Source organism: Nerophis ophidion, linkage group LG02 (genome assembly GCF_033978795.1).
Source record: "Nerophis ophidion isolate RoL-2023_Sa linkage group LG02, RoL_Noph_v1.0, whole genome shotgun sequence".
Classification (NCBI taxonomy): domain Eukaryota; kingdom Metazoa; phylum Chordata; class Actinopteri; order Syngnathiformes; family Syngnathidae; genus Nerophis; species Nerophis ophidion.
This window is the reverse complement of record NC_084612.1, coordinates 79,327,834-79,345,413: the sequence shown is the minus strand read 5'-3', so window position 1 is coordinate 79,345,413 and position 17,580 is coordinate 79,327,834. Positions and strand designations below refer to the sequence as shown.

The window sequence follows — 17,580 nt, the reverse complement described above, 5'->3', positions numbered from 1 at the left end:
AAAGATTGAAAAGAGGTGTAAAGTTGACAGATGCTGACTCTCACTCATGACGAGGGATATATAGTGAGTAGCTGTGTTTTTTGGCACCGGCTCCTAATGAGGTCGGGGAAGCAATTAATTGCAGTGATCTCAAATTAGCGCCTGTTCCAAAATATGGAACTTTTTAGCTGTGGTTAGGGGAGTATACTGAGTGCTGCTATTTTTGGAAGATTCTGGACAATTGATCCTGCTATCAGTATTTTTGGTTGCAGCTGACCAATGTAGTATGTCACGCTGCATGCTCTCCAATTGATCCTGCTATCAGTATTTTGGTTGCAGCTGACCAATGTAGTATGTCACGCTGCATGCTCTCCAATTGATCCTGCTATCAGTATTTTGGTTGCAGCTGACCAATGTAGTATGTCACGCTGCATGCTCTCCAATTGATCCTGCTATCAGTATTTTGGTTGCAGCTGACCAATGTAGTATGTCACGCTGCATGCTCTCCAATTGATCCTGCTGTCAGTATTTTGGTTGCAGCTGACCAATGTAGTATGTCACGCTGCATGCTCTCCAATTGGTCCTGCTATCAGTATTTTTGGTTGCAGCTGACCAGCTTAGTATGTCACGCTGCATGCTCTCCAATTGGTCCTGCTATCAGTATTTTTGGTTGCAGCTGACCAATGTAGTATGTCACGCTGCATGCTCTCCAATTGATCCTGCTATCAGTATTTCTGGTTGCAGCTGACCAATGTAGTATGTCATGCTGCATGCTCTCCAATTGGTCCTGCTATCAGTATTTTTGGTTGCAGCTGACCAATGTAGTATGTCACGCTGCATGCTCTCCAAGCAAATAACTGTGGTGATCTCTAAGTAGTCCTGGCTTCAAAAAAGTGTCATTTCCAACTGTGCTGAGGAGAGTATACCGACTATCTGTATTTTTTGGGTATCAGTTCCTAATTAGGTCGGTGAAGCAATTAAATTCCGTGATCTCAAATTAGCGCTCGGTCTTAAAAAATGTTTATTTTTAGCCGTGGTTAGGGGAGCATACCGAGAAGTGGTATTTTTTGGTAGCAGTTTCAGTGAAGATTCTGGACTAAAGATCCTGCTATCAGTATTTTGGTTGCAGCTGACCAATGTAGTATGTCACGCTGCATGCTCTCCAATTGATCCTGCTATCAGTATTTTGGTTGCAGCTGACCAATGTAGTATGTCACGCTGCATGCTCTCCAAGCAAATAACTGTGGTGATCTCTAAGTAGTCCTGGCTTCAAAAAAGTGTCATTTCCAACTGTGCTGAGGAGAGTATACCGACTATCTGTATTTTTTGGGTATCAGTTCCTAATTAGGTCGGTGAAGCAATTAACTTCCGTGATCTCAAATTAGCGCTCGGTCTTAAAAAATGTTTATTTTTAGCCGTGGTTAGGGGAGCATACCGAGAAGTGGTATTTTTTGGTAGCAGTTTCAGTGAAGATTCTGGACTAAAGATCCTGCTATCAGTATTTTGGTTGCAGCTGACCAATGTAGTATGTCACACTGCATGCTCTCCAAGCAAATAACTGCTGTGATCTCAAATTGGTGATCAGACCGAGTAGCGGTATCTGTTGGCACTGGTTCCTAATTAAGTCAGGGAAGCAATTAACTGTTATTATCTCAAATTAGCTCCCGTTCCCAAAAATTGCCATATTTAGCTCTGGTTAGGGGAGTAAACTGAGTACTGCTATTTTTTTGGTATGGGTTCCTAATTAGTTTGTATTGGTAAATGCTAAATGGGTTATATGTCTATAGCGTTTTTCTACCTTTTTTTTAGGGAACTTAAAGCACTTTGACACTTGTTCCACATTCACCCATTCACACACACATTCACACACTGATGGAGGGAGCTGCCATGCAAGGCGCTAACCAGAACAAATCAGGAGCAAGGGTGAATCGTCTTGCTCAAGGACACAACACACCTGACTAGGATGGCAGAAGGTGGGGATTAAACCAGGAACCCTCAGGTCTCTATCTTCTGCGCCACACCGTCCTTGAGTTTGGTGAGGGTTCTGGACTAAAGATACTGCTATTGGTATTTTTGTTCCAGCTGAGTGACATGATTATGACTTGTTGTCACATTCAGTTCAGCTGGCACTGCTACACATCATAATCAGCTTTGAGTAATGACAAATAAGGAAGCAACACCACACAAAGTTTGTAACACAGCAATATTTCCTTTTTTAGAAGTTCCTAAAAATGTCGCACTTTACTCACGACGAGTCCTGAGTGCGTTTTATCAACCGTCCTCGTAGTGATCCTTTAATCCACGTGAATTGTGTTGATGTCCAATGAATGCATACATCAGTATTATGTCCAGCTGAATGAATAGAAAGTCAGCAGTGACAGATCTGGGCGATGTTTACAAGAAGATGACATAAGAACTTTGCAGTGCACACATAGTTGACGTCTTTAACACTTAAAATAACGTGTCTTGATAAAAAAAAAACATCATGTTGGAGGTGTTATGGTTTCATTTGTGCCATTAAAAGATTACAGTTGGTACAAAATGCGGCTGCTAGACTTTTGACAAGAACAAGAAAGTTTGATCACATTACGCCTGTACTGGCTCACCTGCACTGGCTTCCTGTGCACTTAAGATGTGACTTTAAGGTTTTACTACTTACGTATAAAATACTACACGGTCTAGCTCCATCCTATCTTGCCGATTGTATTGTACCATATGTCCCGGCAAGAAATCTGCGTTCAAAGGACTCCGGCTTGTTAGTGATTCCCAAAGCCCAAAAAAAGTCTGCGGGCTATAGAGCGTTTTCCGTTCGGGCTCCAGTACTCTGGAATGCCCTCCCGGTAACAGTTCGAGATGCCACCTCAGTAGAAGCATTTAAGTCTCACCTTAAAACTCATTTGTATACTCTAGCCTTTAAATAGACTCCCTTTTTAGACCAGTTGATCTGCTGTTTCTTTTCTTTTTCTTCTATGTCCCACTCTCCCCTGTGGAGGGGGTCCGGTCCGATCCGGTGGCCATGTACTGTTTGCCTGTGTATCGGCTGGGGACATCTCTGCGCTGCTGATCCGCTTCCGCTTGGGATGGTTTCCTGCTGGCTCCGCTGTGAACGGGACTCTCGCTGCTGTGTTGGATCCGCTTTGGACTGGACTCTCGCGACTGTGTTGGATCCATTGTGGATTGAACTTTCACAGTATCATGTTAGACCCGCTCGACATCCATTGCTTTCCTCCTCTCTAAGGTTCTCATAGTCATTATTGTCACCGACGTCCCACTGGGTGTGAGTTTTCCTTGCCCTTATGTGGGCCTACCGAGGATGTTGTGGTGGTTTGTGCAGCCCTTTGAGACACTAGTGATTTAGGGCTATATAAGTAAACATTGATTGATTGATTGATAATATTAATGCTAACTAAAATACTTTTTCCCCCACATTTTTATTTCCACAAATGACAAGTACCGTATTTTTGGGATTATAAATCGCTCCAAAGTATAAGTCGCACCGCTGAAAATTCATAATAAAGGAGGAAAAAACATATATAAGTCGCACTGGAGTATAAGTCGCATTTTGGGGGAAATGTATTTGATAGAATCCAACACCAAGAATAGACATTTGACGGACAATTTCAAATTAGTGAATTATATTTATATAGCGCTTTTCTCTAGTGACTCAAAGCGCTTTACATAGTGAAACCCAATATCTAAGTTACATTTATACCAGTGTGGGTGGCACTGGGAGCAGGTGGGTAAAGTGTCTTGCCCAAGGACACAACGGCGGTAACTAGGATGGCACAAGCGGAAATCGAACCTGCTACTCTCAAGTTGCTGGCACGGCCACTCTACCAACCGAGCTAAAAGGCTGAACATACTAGACAACTTGTCTTTTAGTAGTAAGTAAACAAACAAAGACTCCTAATTAGTCTGCTGTAACATATTGTGTACTTTATACACCTATTATTTTGTACACATTTTGAGGGACAAACTGTAAAAAAAATATATTATACATCTACTTGTTCATTTACTGTTAATATCTGCTTATTTTCTGTTTTAACATGTTCTATTTACACTTTTCTTTTAAAATATAATAATCACTTATTCTTCTCTTCTTTGATACTTGACATTAGTTTCAAAGCCAGTATTTGCCTCGTCATGGTGCTAGCTAGCTCTCCAACCAGCTAGACAGACTCAATAAGAGGAGTTAACTCCTAGCTAGCTCTCCAACCAGCTAGACAGACTCAATAAGAGGAGTTAACTCCTAGCTAGCTCTCCAACCAGCTAGACAGACTCAATAAGAGGAGTTAACTCCTAGCTAGCTCTCCAACCAGCTAGACAGACTCAATAAGAGGAGTTAACTCCTAGCTAGCTCTCCAACTAGCTAGACAGACTCAATAAGAGGAGTTAACTCCTAGCTAGCTCTCCAACCAGCTAGACAGACTCAATAAGAGGAGTTAACTCCTAGCTAGCTCTCCAACCAGCTAGACAGACTCAATAAGAGGAGTTAACTCCTAGCTAGCTCTTCAACCAGCTAGACAGACTCAATAAGAGGAGTTAACTCCTAGCTAGCTCTCCAACCAGCTAGACAGACTCAATAAGAGGAGTTAACTCCTAGCTAGCTCTCCAACCAGCTAGACAGACTCAATAAGAGGAGTTAACTCCTAGCTAGCTCTCCAACCAGCTAGACAGACTCAATAAGAGGAGTTAACTCCTAGCTAGCTCTCCAATCAACTAAACAGACTCAATAAGAGGAGTTAACTCCTAGCTAGCTCTCCAACTAGCTAGACAGACTCAATAAGATGAGTTAACTCCTAGCTAGCTCTCCAATCAACTAAACGGACTCAATAAGAGGAGTTAACTCCTAGCTAGCTCTCCAACCAGCTAGACAGACTCAATAAGAGGAGTTAACTCCTAGCTAGCTCTCCAACCAGCTAGACAGACTCAATAAGAGGAGTTAACTCCTAGCTAGCTCTCCAACCAGCTAGACAGACTCAATAAGAGGAGTTAACTCCTAGCTAGCTCTCCAACCAGCTAGACAGACTCAATAAGAGGAATTAACTCCTAGCTAGCTCTCCAACCAGCTAGACAGACTCAATATGAGGAGTTAACTCCTAGCTAGCTCTCCAACCATCTAGACAGACTCAATAAGAGGAATTAACTCCTAGCTAGCTCTCCAACCAGCTAGACAGACTCAATAAGAGGAATTAACTCCTAGCTAGCTCTCCAACCAGCTAGACAGACTCAATATGAGGAGTTAACTCCTAGCTAGCTCTCCAACCAGCTAGACAGACTCAATAAGAGGAGTTAACTCCTAGCTAGCTCTCCAACCAGCTAGACAGACTCAATAAGAGGAGTTAACTCCTAGCTAGCTCTCCAACCAGCTAGACAGACTCAATAAGAGGAGTTAACTCCTAGCTAGCTCTCCAATCAACTAAACAGACTCAATAAGAGGAGTTAACTCCTAGCTAGCTCTCCAACCAGCTAGACAGACTCAATAAGAGGAGTTAACTCCTAGCTAGCTCTCCAACCAGCTAGACAGACTCAATAAGAGGAGTTAACTCCTAGTTAGCTCTCCAATCAACTAGACAGACTCAATAAGAGGAGTTAACTCCTAGCTAGCTCTCCAACCAGCTAGACAGACTCAATACGAGTCAGAGCTATGCCGCCCCACGGTAAATAAAGAATAGTGAAGAAGAGGCTGAATAAGTGTAGGTTATATGAGGCATAAATAAGCAACTGCTATGTTAAGCTAACATATTATGGTAAGAGTCATTCAAATAACTAGAACATACAGAACATGCTATACCTTTACCAAACTATCTCTCACTCCTAATCCATAAATCTTCTTCCTGGATGTGGCTTCTAAACAACTCTGCCAACTCCAAAGGTATGCGCCGCTTCCTCTTGTCCTTTTCTGCCTCATATTTCACTACGTCCAGCTTGTCATCTGCACTACATGATCTCCTTTTCAACGCCGTTTTTGTTCAGCCCTTCTCACTTTTTATAAGTTACCACCAACCATGAAATAAACCATTTTAATAGCTACGGCAGTAGCATATAGCAGTTAGCATTCCATGACCCACAATGCACTTCTGCCATGACCTTCCCCCGCCAAATTCTTATTGGTTGAGGTGTGTGTGACGATTGCTGACACTCGGAGTGATGAATGAGGAGTAACGCTACAGACAAAGACAGAAGACAAAGCAGCACTTGTACTTCCAGCTCAAAGCTTTAAACAGCAGGAATTCATTAACCCAGCCGCACTTGCAGTGAAGAAACTGTCCAAAACATGGCGCCATCGCACAAACAGTAACACACAATTTAAGTGTGATTTAATGCAAGGTCCTGCAGTCCTGGGTTCAAATCCAGGCTCGGGATCTTTCTGCGTGAGTTCCCTCCGGGTACTCCGGCTTCCTCCCACTTCCAAAGACATGCACCTGGGGGTAGGCCCCTCCCACCTCCAAAGACATGCACCTGGAGATAGGCCCCTCCCACCTCCAAAGACATGCACCTGGGGATAGGTTGATTGGCAACACTAAATTGGCCCTAGTGTGTGAATGTGTGTGAATGTTGTCTGTCTATCTGTGTTGGCCCTGCGAGGAGGTGGCGACTTGTCCAGGGTGTACCCCGCCTTCCGCCCGATTGTGGCTGGGATGGGCGCCAGCGCCCCCCGCGACCCCAAAAAAGGGAATAAGCGGTAGAAAATGGATGGATGGATGGATTAATGCAAGTCATTAAATCATGGCCGCAAGCGAAGAAAAATCCATAAATAAATGGCAAATTTCCGGGACTTATGCGGATCCCAAATACAGATCAGCAGGTACCCATAGGTAAAAAAAAAAGTTGATTTTGCGTAATATTGCAGAACAAAACGGCAGATTTCTCCTAATAGGGACGGCGTGGCGCAGTGGGAGAGTGGCCGTGCGCAACCCGAGTGTCCCTGGTTCAAATCCCACCTAGTACCAACCTCGTCGCATCCGTTGTGTCCTGAGCAAGACACTTCACCCTTGCTCCTGATGGGTGCTGGTTGGCGCCTTGCATGGCAGCTCCCTCCATCAGTGTGTGAATATGTGTGTGAATGGGTCAATGTGGAAGTAGTGTCAAAGCGCTTTGAGTACCTTAAAGGTAGAAAAGCGCTATACAAGTACAACCCATTATTTATGTTGGGGTCCTTATACACGTTATATAAATACCGTATGTTGAAGCACAGTACGTCTGACTATGGTCGTGATGCTCTGACAATTTAAACAGCAGGAACTAACTTTAACTTACCAAAGTCGTACTAAAACATTTTGACATATTTTTGTGTAATGTTCAATATTTTTAATGTAACATCCACATGTTGGTGTTGCTTGCTTACAGGTAATTGCTGGCATCATTTATTGGACATCCAGTCCAAATGTATCTCTTATGTGTGACTGCCATCTACTGGCTACACTTATCATTTCACCATGCACCAAATGAAATTGCTTAGGTTGGTAAGCACAACCAGAATGATATGTTTTATACGCCGCAGGGTTCAAAGCGTAGGAAGAAAGTAGAACGTACGGCGCTGTATTTGCTCATAATGTTTCACCGTAGGGTAGGGTCCTTTATGAGCATCCACTAAATGAGGATTTCACACTTTGTCTTCCAGCGTGCGCCTCGGGCTTCTTCAAGCCGACCCAGGGAGACCAGTCCTGCTCCCAGTGTCCCATCAACAGCCGCACAACCAGCGAGGGCGCCATCAACTGCGTCTGCCGCAACGGCTACTACCGCACCGACTCAGACCCCTTCCAGATGCCCTGCACCAGTAAGTACTGTCCTTTGGTCAAAATCAATCAATCAATCAATCAATGTTTACTTATATAGCCCTAAATCACTAGTGTCTCAAAGGGCTGCACAAACCACTACGACATCCTCGGTAGGCCCACATAAGGGCAAGGAAAACTCACACCCAGTGGGACACCGGTGACGATAATGACTATGAGAACATGATACTGTGATACTGATGATACTGATGACTATGAGAACATATGAGATCATGATACTGTGAAAGATCAATCCATAATGGATCCAACACAGTCGCGAGAGAACAGTCCAAAGCGGATCCAACACAGCAGCGAGAGTCCCGTTCACAGCGGAGCCAGCAGGAAACCATCCCAAGCGGAGGCTGATCAGCAGCGCAGAGATGTCCCCAGCCGATACACAGGCGAGCAGTACATGGCCACCGGATCGGACCGGACTCCCTCCACAAAGGAGAGTGGGACATAGAAGAAAAAGAAAAGAAACGGCAGATCAACTGGTCTAAAAAGGGAGTCTATTTAAAGGCTAGAGTATACAAATGAGTTTTAAGGTGAGACTTAAATGCTTCTACTGAGGTGGCATCTCGAACTGTTACCGGGAGGGCATTCCAGAGTACTGGAGCCCGAAATGAAAAAGCTCTACAGCCCGCAGACTTTTTTTGGGCTTTGGGGATCACTAATAAGCCGGAGTCCTTTGAACGCAGATTTCTTGCCGGGACATATGGTACAATACAATCGGCAAGATAGGATGGAGCTAGACCGTGTAGTATTTTATACGTAAGTAGTAAAACCTTAAAGTCACATCTTAAGTGCACAGGAAGCCAGTGCAGGTGAGCCAGTACAGGCGTAATGTGATCAAACTTTCTTGTTCTTGTCAAAAGTCTAGCAGCCGCATTTTGTACCAACTGTAATCTTTTAATGCTAGATATGGGTAGACCCGAAAATAATACGTTACAGTAGTCGAGGCGAGACGTAACAAACGCATGGATAATGATCTCAGCGTCTTTAGTGGACAGAATGGAGCGAATTTTAGCGATATTGCGGAGATGAAAGAAGGCCGTTTTAGTAACGCTTTTAATGTGTGCCTCAAAGGAGAGAGTTGGGTCGAAGATAATACCCAGATTCTTTACCGTGTCGCCTTGTTTAATTGTTTTGTTGTCAAATGTTAGAGTTGTATTATTAAATAGAGTTCGGTGTCTAGCAGGACCGATAATCAGCATTTCCGTTTTTTTGGCGTTAAGTTGCAAAAAGTTAGCGGACATCCATTGTTTAATTTCATTAAGACACGCCTCCAGCTGACTACAATCCGGCGTGTTGGTATCATTTCTTCAGTTGATCGTACGGGAGCCGAATATGTTTTTCCCATAAGAAAATGTTAACACGGAACACTTTCACCTGAGCATCATCCTCGACTTAGGATTTTTATATCTAAATCAGGACATCCATTGTTTAATTTCATTAAGACACGCCTCCAGCTGACTACAATCCGGCATGTTGGTCAGCTTTAGGGGCATGTAGAGTTGGATGTCACACATGATGTTCTACCGACCTTCTTCAAGTCGCTTGCTGACCGTCTCTTCAGGATGTGCCGTTGTGGGGGCGGGTCTAATTTTTTTGTACCGGTAGTTTTAATAGCATCCATGGTGAGTCTACTGACAGATGTTAGCTAGAATTGTACACTACTTTATTTTACAAACAGCAACAGTGGAGGATGAATGTCCCCCAAGAAGAGGATAGAGAAAAAGAAAGGAGCTTATTGATTACAAAGGTGGACACGTGTACATTTTCAGGACTTATGCAGATCCCAAATACACATCAGCAGGTACCAATAGGTAAGAAATGTTGGTATTGCATAATATTGCTGAACAAAATGCCAGGTAATGTTTCCTAATAGGTGCCATGTTGGGGTCCTTATCCACACAGCATAATGATACAAAATGTTGCAGCACAGTACGTCTGACTATGGTAGTCGTAATGCTCCCACAATCCACCAAGTGGTGTGGCTTCATAGCTCACCAAAGTCGTACTAAAACGTTTTGACATATTTTTGTGTAATGTTGTATTCTCTCAATAAAACATCAAAGTTTTGGTGTTTTGTTTGCTTTCGGGCACTTGCTAGCGGAGGATGAATGCCCCACAACAAGAGCAGAGACAAAGAAAGAAGCATTTAAGTCTCATCTTAAAACTCATCTGTATACTCTAGCCTTTAAATAGACCTCCTTTTTAGACCAGTTGATCTGCCGCTTCTTTTCTTTCTCCTATGTCCCCCCCTCCCTTGTGGAGGGGATCCGGTCCGATGACCATGGATGAAGTACTGACTGTCCAGAGTCAAGACCCAGGATGGACCGCTCGTCGGGACCCAGGATGGACCGCTCGCCTGTATCGGTTGGGGACATCTCTACGCTGCTGATCCGCTTGAGATGGTTTCCTGTGGACGGGACTCTCACTGCTGTCTTGGAGCCACTATGGATTGAACTTTCACAGTATCATGTTAGACCCGCTCGACATCCATTGCTTTCGGTCCCCTAGAGGGGGGGGGGGGGTTGCCCACATCTGAGGTCCTCTCCAAGGTTTCTCATAGTCAGCATTGTCACTGGCGACCCACTGGATGTGAATTCTCCCTGCCCACTGGGTGTGAGTTTTCCTTGCCCTTTTGTGGGTTCTTCCGAGGATGTTGTAGTCGTAATGATTTGTGCAGTCCTTTGAGACATTTGTGATTTGGGGCTATATAAATAAACATTGATTGATTGATTGAGAAAAGCTTATCGACGATGGTGCAGATTTTGGGAACTTATGCAGATCCCAAATATCAGCAGGTAACAAAAGTTGAATTTGCATAATATTGTGAAGATAATGTCTGCTAGTAGTTGCCATGTTGGGCTCCTTATCCACACAACATAATAATACTAGGAGATGTTGCAGCACAGTACGTCTGACTATGGTCGCCGTAATGCGCCGACAATCCATCAAGCGGTGCGGCTTCCTAGCGGAGTCCTAGTGGACTCAATCGGACACAAGACTCGCGAGTCACGTGTGTGCGAACTGTCACATGTCACACCCGTCAGCAGAAGAGGCGGGGGGTCAGAGGTCAGTGGCGGTCAGGACCGGCCCCCTCGCTCCGATGGGACGTTGTCCTCCGTATGGCGCGGCTTTCCAAAGACGAGACGCGCATTGCCGGGCCGGCGTGCCTCGGACATCGGGCTTTAAGAATAAACTAAAAGGAGAAGTATTGCGTAAAGAGATTATTTTAGATTGTACCTAATGTCATGACTGTTTTTATTGACTATTGAGTATTTTATTGATTATGGGATAAGCAGCAGAAAATGGATGGATGATACTTTTTCGTCACTTATTGTTTGTCTTTGGTACACTAATGTGTTTTAGCCCATTGGTTCTTTGTTTTATTTTTGCAAAAATGTATACTCCGGCTTCCTCCCACTTCCAAAGACATGCACCTGGGGATAGGTTGATTGGCAACCCTAAATTGGCCCTAGTGTGTGAATGTGAGTGTGAATGTTGTCTGTCTATCTGTGTTGGCCCTGCGATGAGGTGGCGACTTGTCCAGGGTGTACCCCGCCTTCCGCCCGATTGTAGCTGAGATAGGCGCCAGCGCCCCCCGCGACCCCGAAAGGGAATAAGCGGTAGAAAATGGATGGATGGATGGATGGTATACAGTATATCTATTTTTATATTGCTATTTTTATCTTTGGTATGAAAATTATTAAGTAACAACACCTATTAGTATTTTTTGGTTCTTTGTTGTTGCTATTTTTGTATTATGACAATTTATTATTGGATCATGTTGTACTGCATTTTAATCGTTTGTTCCTTGGTTGTGTGATGTTTTTTGCCTGGACCCCAGGAAGAATAGTCTCCACTGCGGTGTAGACTAATGGGGATCCTTAATAAACTAAAAACTAAATCAGACGGAGGGCGCAGGAAGACAGAGCAGAGGACGTTGGCGCTCTGGTCCTGCCGATGAAGCTGAATGTGAAGCTGACCCAGGCTTGATAGCAAAGAGCCTAGGTCTGAAATAAACAAAACTCCGCCCCTTTCATGGTTTTGCTGGCGTTTGTGTTTCCTTGGCTTTCTCTCTGCGGCGGCTGAAAGGAGCGGCCTCAACAAAGAGATTTGCATAAGCCCGGCTGTGGGAGTCCAGCAGCTGCTGTGGAGCATCTCGTCACTCGCTTCAGCACAGCACCGCTCGGCACCATTGAAGCCCAAACTAAAGGGGGGGTGGGACTCCTCCTCAGCATCTCCGTCCCGCTGAGGAGGAGTTTTGTTTGGCAACCAAGAAGCAGAGGCACCAATCTCCTAATTGCTGCCTTACAAAGCAGCTTTCACCAGAAGCCATCGATTGGAGAGTCCAGAAATTGTGGGAGGAGTCCCTTGGTTTATCGTGGCTTGTTTTGTTTTGTCTTCTTTGGCCTGCAATGTGTCGCTCTCACCGAGCCTTCGTCTTTCAGCCACTTTAGTCGGGGAACACTTCAATGTGGGCAGCAGCTCGGAAAATCTACTCCAGTGAATGGGAATCCTGCCAGGGAGCGTTGTTTGTGTGGAGCAGCCCTGGAGAAAGATGCAGCGTGGAACCACGCATCCGCGCTCACGGTCTGGGAAGAATATCAATCAATCAATCAAAGTTTACTTATATAGCCCTAAATCACTAGTGTCTCAAAGGGCTGCACAAACCACCACGACATCCTCGGTAGGCCCACATAAGGGCAAGGAAAACTCACACCCAGTGGGACATCGGTGACAATAATGACCCAGTGGGACGTCGGTGACAATGATGACTATGAGAACATGATACTGTGAAAGATCAATCCATAATGGATCCAACACAGTCGCGAGAGTCCAGTCCAGAGCGGATCCAACACAGCAGCGAGAGTCCCGTTCACAGCGTAGAGTTGGGTGTCATCAGCATAACAGTGAAAGCTAACACCGTATTTGCGTATGATGTCACCTAGCGGCAGCATGTAGATGCTGAAGAGTGCAGGGCCAAGGACCGAACCCTGGGGAACTCCACACGTTACCTTAACGTAGTCCGAGGTCACATTGTTATGGGAGACACACTGCATCCTATCAGTAAGATAAGAGTTAAACCAAGACAGGGCTAAGTCTGACATACCAATTCGTGTTTTGATACGTTCTAATAAAATATTATGATCGACAGTATCGAAAGCAGCGCTAAGATCGAGGAGCAGCAACATAGATGACGCATCAGAATCCATCGTTAGCAATAGATCATTAGTCATTTTTGCGAGGGCTGTCTCCGTGGAGTGATTTGGCCTGAAACCGGATTGAAAGGTTTCACATAGATTGTTAGACGCTAAGTGTTCATTTAACTGCTCCGCAACAATTTTTTCGAGGATTTTTGAAATAAAGGGAAGGTGAGACACCGGTCGGTAGTTTACCATGAGGTCAGGATCGAGGTTAGGTCTTTTAAGAAGAGGATGAATAACCGCTTTTTTGAATGCTAGGGGAACAGTGCCCGAGGAAAGTGATAAGTTTATAATATTTAGCACTGATGGACCTAATAATACAAAGAGCTCCTTGATCAGTTTCCCAGGAAGAGGGTCAAGTAAACATGTTGTTTGTTTTATTCCATTTACACGTTGTAACAATTCCTCTAATGTTATTTCCTCAAAACGAGAGAAACTATTTTGGAGGGCAGTATCCGCCGTATATACCATCGTGTCAGTGTTAATAGAACCCCGTTGTAGCTGGGACGCATTGTCTTTAATCTCCTTTCTAATGACTTCAATTTTCTTACTAAAGAATTGCATAAAGTCATCAGCTGAGTGGGTGGAGCTACTGGAAGGAGTCCCTTGTTGGGTTAGCGATGCTACCGTACTAAACAAAAATTTAGGATCGTTTTTATTACGGTGGATGAGATTTGAGTAATAATTAGCTTTAGCCTCATCTGCTCAATCTTGGCGTGTGGATGTAACGCCATCAAATCTCACGCTACGACATCATCACTCTGCCACAGTTTGCAAGTCCGCTAGGGGATGGCGTGTGAAGGCCTTAAGACCCCAGGGGGGCGTGGTGCGGTCGGGAGAGAGGTCGTGCCAGCAACCTGATGGATCCTGGTTCCATCCCCAGCTTCCACCAACCTAGTCACGTCCATTGTGTCCTTGAGCCAGACACGTCACCCTTGCTCCTGATGGGTCCTGCATAGGGCCTTGCATGGCCACTCCCACCATCAGTGTGTGAATGTGTGTGTGAATGGGTAAATGTAGTAAGTGTGTGAATGGGTGAATGTGGAAGTAGTGTCTTTGAAGGTAGAAAAGCGCTATACAGGTACAACTAATTTACCATTTAGGGCGAGGGGAGTGTGAGGATGTTGGGACGGTTCAAATCGCTTGTGAAATGTGGGATTTGTAGGTTTGTATTTGGCCCATTTGTTGGGGAAAATTCCTGGAAATTTCAGTAAAACTGTGAATTTGGGGAAAAGGAAAAGCTGTTATGCCTCACGAGATCCTGGAAGAGTGTGTGTGGATGGTGGAAAGGTTGAAAGTGGCGCACAATTTGGAGAATTTGGGGCATTGTAAAACTTTGAATATAGACATTCATTTGGAAGGGAATTTCCTGGAAATGTGAGAATTTCTGGAAAACTGGGATTTTGGGGGGAAATATGGAGACTAATAATTGTGCTAGATTTTATGAATGGATTGGTGTTGGAATTCTTCCAATCGGTTGAGGTAAAAAGAGTTTGAATTGAGAATTGGAATTTTGGAGTTTCAGGGAAACGGAGATCCGTACGGAAAATTTTTTTTTTCTCAAAAGGAATGTTTTGATGGTGGAATAGTTGGATTTTGCTGGAAAATGTGGACTGTGAAATATTTGGGACAAGAGGTAAAAAAAGGGCTTTGGAAAACTGGGAATTTCGGAAATTCCAGGATTTTTTCTGAATTTGTAAAATGTGAAGTGAAGTGAAGTGAATTATATTTATATAGCGCTTTTCTCTAGTGACTCAAAGCGCTTTACATAGTGAAACCCAATATCTAAGTTACATTTAAACCAGTGTGGGTGGCACTGGGAGCAGGTGGGTAAAGTGTCTTGCCCAAGGACACAACGGCAGTGACTAGGATGGCGGAAGCGAGAATTGAACCTGCAACCCTCAAGTTGCTGGCACGGCCACTCTACCAACCGAGCTATGCCAATCAAATGATTGTTTGATTGTCCAAGATGAATGAAAGGTGTTGAAACCTGTTGAGAAATGCGGGATATGGAAAGCTTTGTATTTTGCTCATTCATTCTCAATTGGGATAAATTATTGGAAATGTTTCCAATTTTTTTTTTTGATCAAGCATCCTCCTAGCGATCCATTGATCCGCAGGCCAATATTAATCCACTGCAAAAAGGGGGAAGTTGAGGTCACGTGTTAGGCAGGAGCGAGATAACATGAGTGTGCAGTAAATGAGTGTCTCCATGGTGAAAAGCGCGCACAAAGAAGGCGGTCTCAGTAGTAAAATGACACCAACATTTTAGAGTTTGCACACGCCGGGTTGGGTCTGGCCCTTAGTGTGCAGAATGTATGCTAAGGATGAGAACCCCCACAGCCAAGAGATATCAGCATTGTGATTGATGGAGACTGAAAGTGTTCTGCGTGCTCCTGGTAGTATTCTTGTCACCTGGTAGTATTCTTGTCGCCTGGTAGTATTCTTCTCACCTGGTAGTATTCTTGTCACCTGGTAGTATTCTTGTCACCTGGTAGTATTCTTGTCCCCTGTTGAGTGTGAATGTCAGCGTTAATGACTCGGTTATGTCTCCCCTCTTTCAGCGGTGCCCTCGGCTCCACAGACGGTGATCTCCAGCGTCAACGAGACCTCGGTCATGCTGGACTGGGTGGCTCCCCGGGACTCGGGCGGCCGCGAGGACGTGGTCTTCAACATCATCTGCAAGAGCTGCGGCGGCGGGCGGGGAGGCTGCACGCGCTGCGGGGACAACGTTCAGTTCTTGCCCCGCCAGCTGGGCCTGACGGAGCCCCGGGTCTACATCAGCGACCTGCTGGCCCACACGCAGTACACCTTTGAGGTGCAGGCGGTCAACGGGGTGTCGGACCAGAGCCCGTACTCCCCCCAGTACGCCTCCGTCAACATCACCACCAACCAGGCGGGTAAGTGAGCGCCGGCCCACTCCACCAGCACTTTGCTGCGAGAATGACACTCTGAGTGCACTGTAAACACTATATGGAGAATGACACTGTCAGTGCACTCACTGCACTGTATGCACTATATATAGACACTGTCAGTGCACTCACTGCACTGTATACACTATATGTAGAATGACACTGTCAGTGCACTCACTGCACTGTATGCACTATATGTAGACACTGTCAGTGCACTCACTGCACTGTATACACTATATGTAGACACTGTGAGTGTACTCACTGCACTGTATGCACTATATGTAGACACTGTCAGTGCACTCACTGCACTGTATACACTATATGTAGACACTGTCAGTGCACTCACTGCACTGTATACACTATATGTAGACACTGTGAGTGTACTCACTGCACTGTATGCACTATATGTAGAATGACACTGTCAGTGCACTCACTGCACTGTATGCACTATATGTAGAATGACACTGTGAGTGCACTCACTGTGCTGTATACACTATATGTAGAATGACACTGTCAGTGCACTCACTGTGCTGTATACACTATATGTAGAATGACACTGTGAGTGCACTCACTGCACTGTATGCACTATATGTAGAATGACACTGTGAGTGCACTGAACATGTATATATGCATGTGTCATACCTGTGAAGCAGGTGTTATGTTTGATCATGTTATGTTTAGTTTTTTGGACATCCATCTCCTGCGTTTGCACTTCCTTGTTTTCTTTGTCACCATGGTTACTCATTAGTTCCCACCTTGCCACGCCTGTTTCTCATTACCACAGCTACTATTTAAATCATGTACTTTCTGTCCATCGGTCTGGGAACTGTGCATGTTGCCTTCATGCCTGCATATTGCTTACTGCTTGCTGCACATCCTTCATGCCTTTGATCACCTGCCACACACCTTGCTCTTCATGCCTTTGATCACCTGCCACACACCTTGCTCTTCATGCCTTTGATCACCTGCCACACACCTTGCTCTTCATGCCTTTGATCACCTGCCACACACCTTGCTCTTCATGCCTCTGGTTTTTGTCCCAGTAAGTCTTTTGTTTTAGTTGTTTATAGCCATGCCATCGTGCTGTTTTTGTTTCTAGTTCATTCATGCCATCACCGTCAGCGAAGAAGAAAACATCAATGAGCTGCAGCCGCAGGGTTCAAAGTGTAGGGAAAATCCAAATGAGCTCTGTTGTGATTGTTTCCTGCTAAATGGAGCCAAAGTTTGCACGTTGTGTGACGATTCCACCCATAGCTGTCCTTAAAGCAAGGGATTCCAAAAATGGATTCCCTGGGTTGCATTTTTTCCTTCCCGGCCCGAGATGTGGAGCAAGCGAGATGAAAGGTCACGTGATCTCCGACATCATGTGACCTCCACAAGCTGTGCGTGCTTCCATGTGAACTTCATGATGTCATCCCGGTGGAGAATTAGCACATGGATTGTGGAATCAGTCAAGTAATTGATGGCATGTTTGAATGATTCAGGAGTCATGTGAGCACTTCTGGCTCCATCAGCACAAGACCGGAGAAGACATCCAAATCTGCCTTCAAAGGGAAGGTCATGTGATCACAGGAATGATCACTCGGCATCAAACATCACACACTCCTTCCCTCGGCTGGACGCAATTAACATCCTGTCAATGCACACGCCTTCAGGCTACTGCTGATTGTCCACCTTCAGAGGGATGAGACGTGC

At 44.9% G+C, this 17,580-nt stretch overlaps 1 protein-coding gene across 1 annotated transcript in view; it reads left to right on the top strand.

Annotated features, from left to right (window-relative positions):
* LOC133548266 (ephrin type-B receptor 2-like) overlaps positions 1-17,580 on the top strand; it is a 345,771-nt gene that overhangs the window by 289,811 nt on the left and 38,380 nt on the right. The window contains exons 4-5 of the mRNA XM_061893583.1: positions 7,604-7,759; positions 15,538-15,873. Of these exons, the coding sequence (XP_061749567.1) occupies positions 7,604-7,759; positions 15,538-15,873 (492 nt within the window). The remainder of the gene's footprint in view (positions 1-7,603; positions 7,760-15,537; positions 15,874-17,580) is intronic.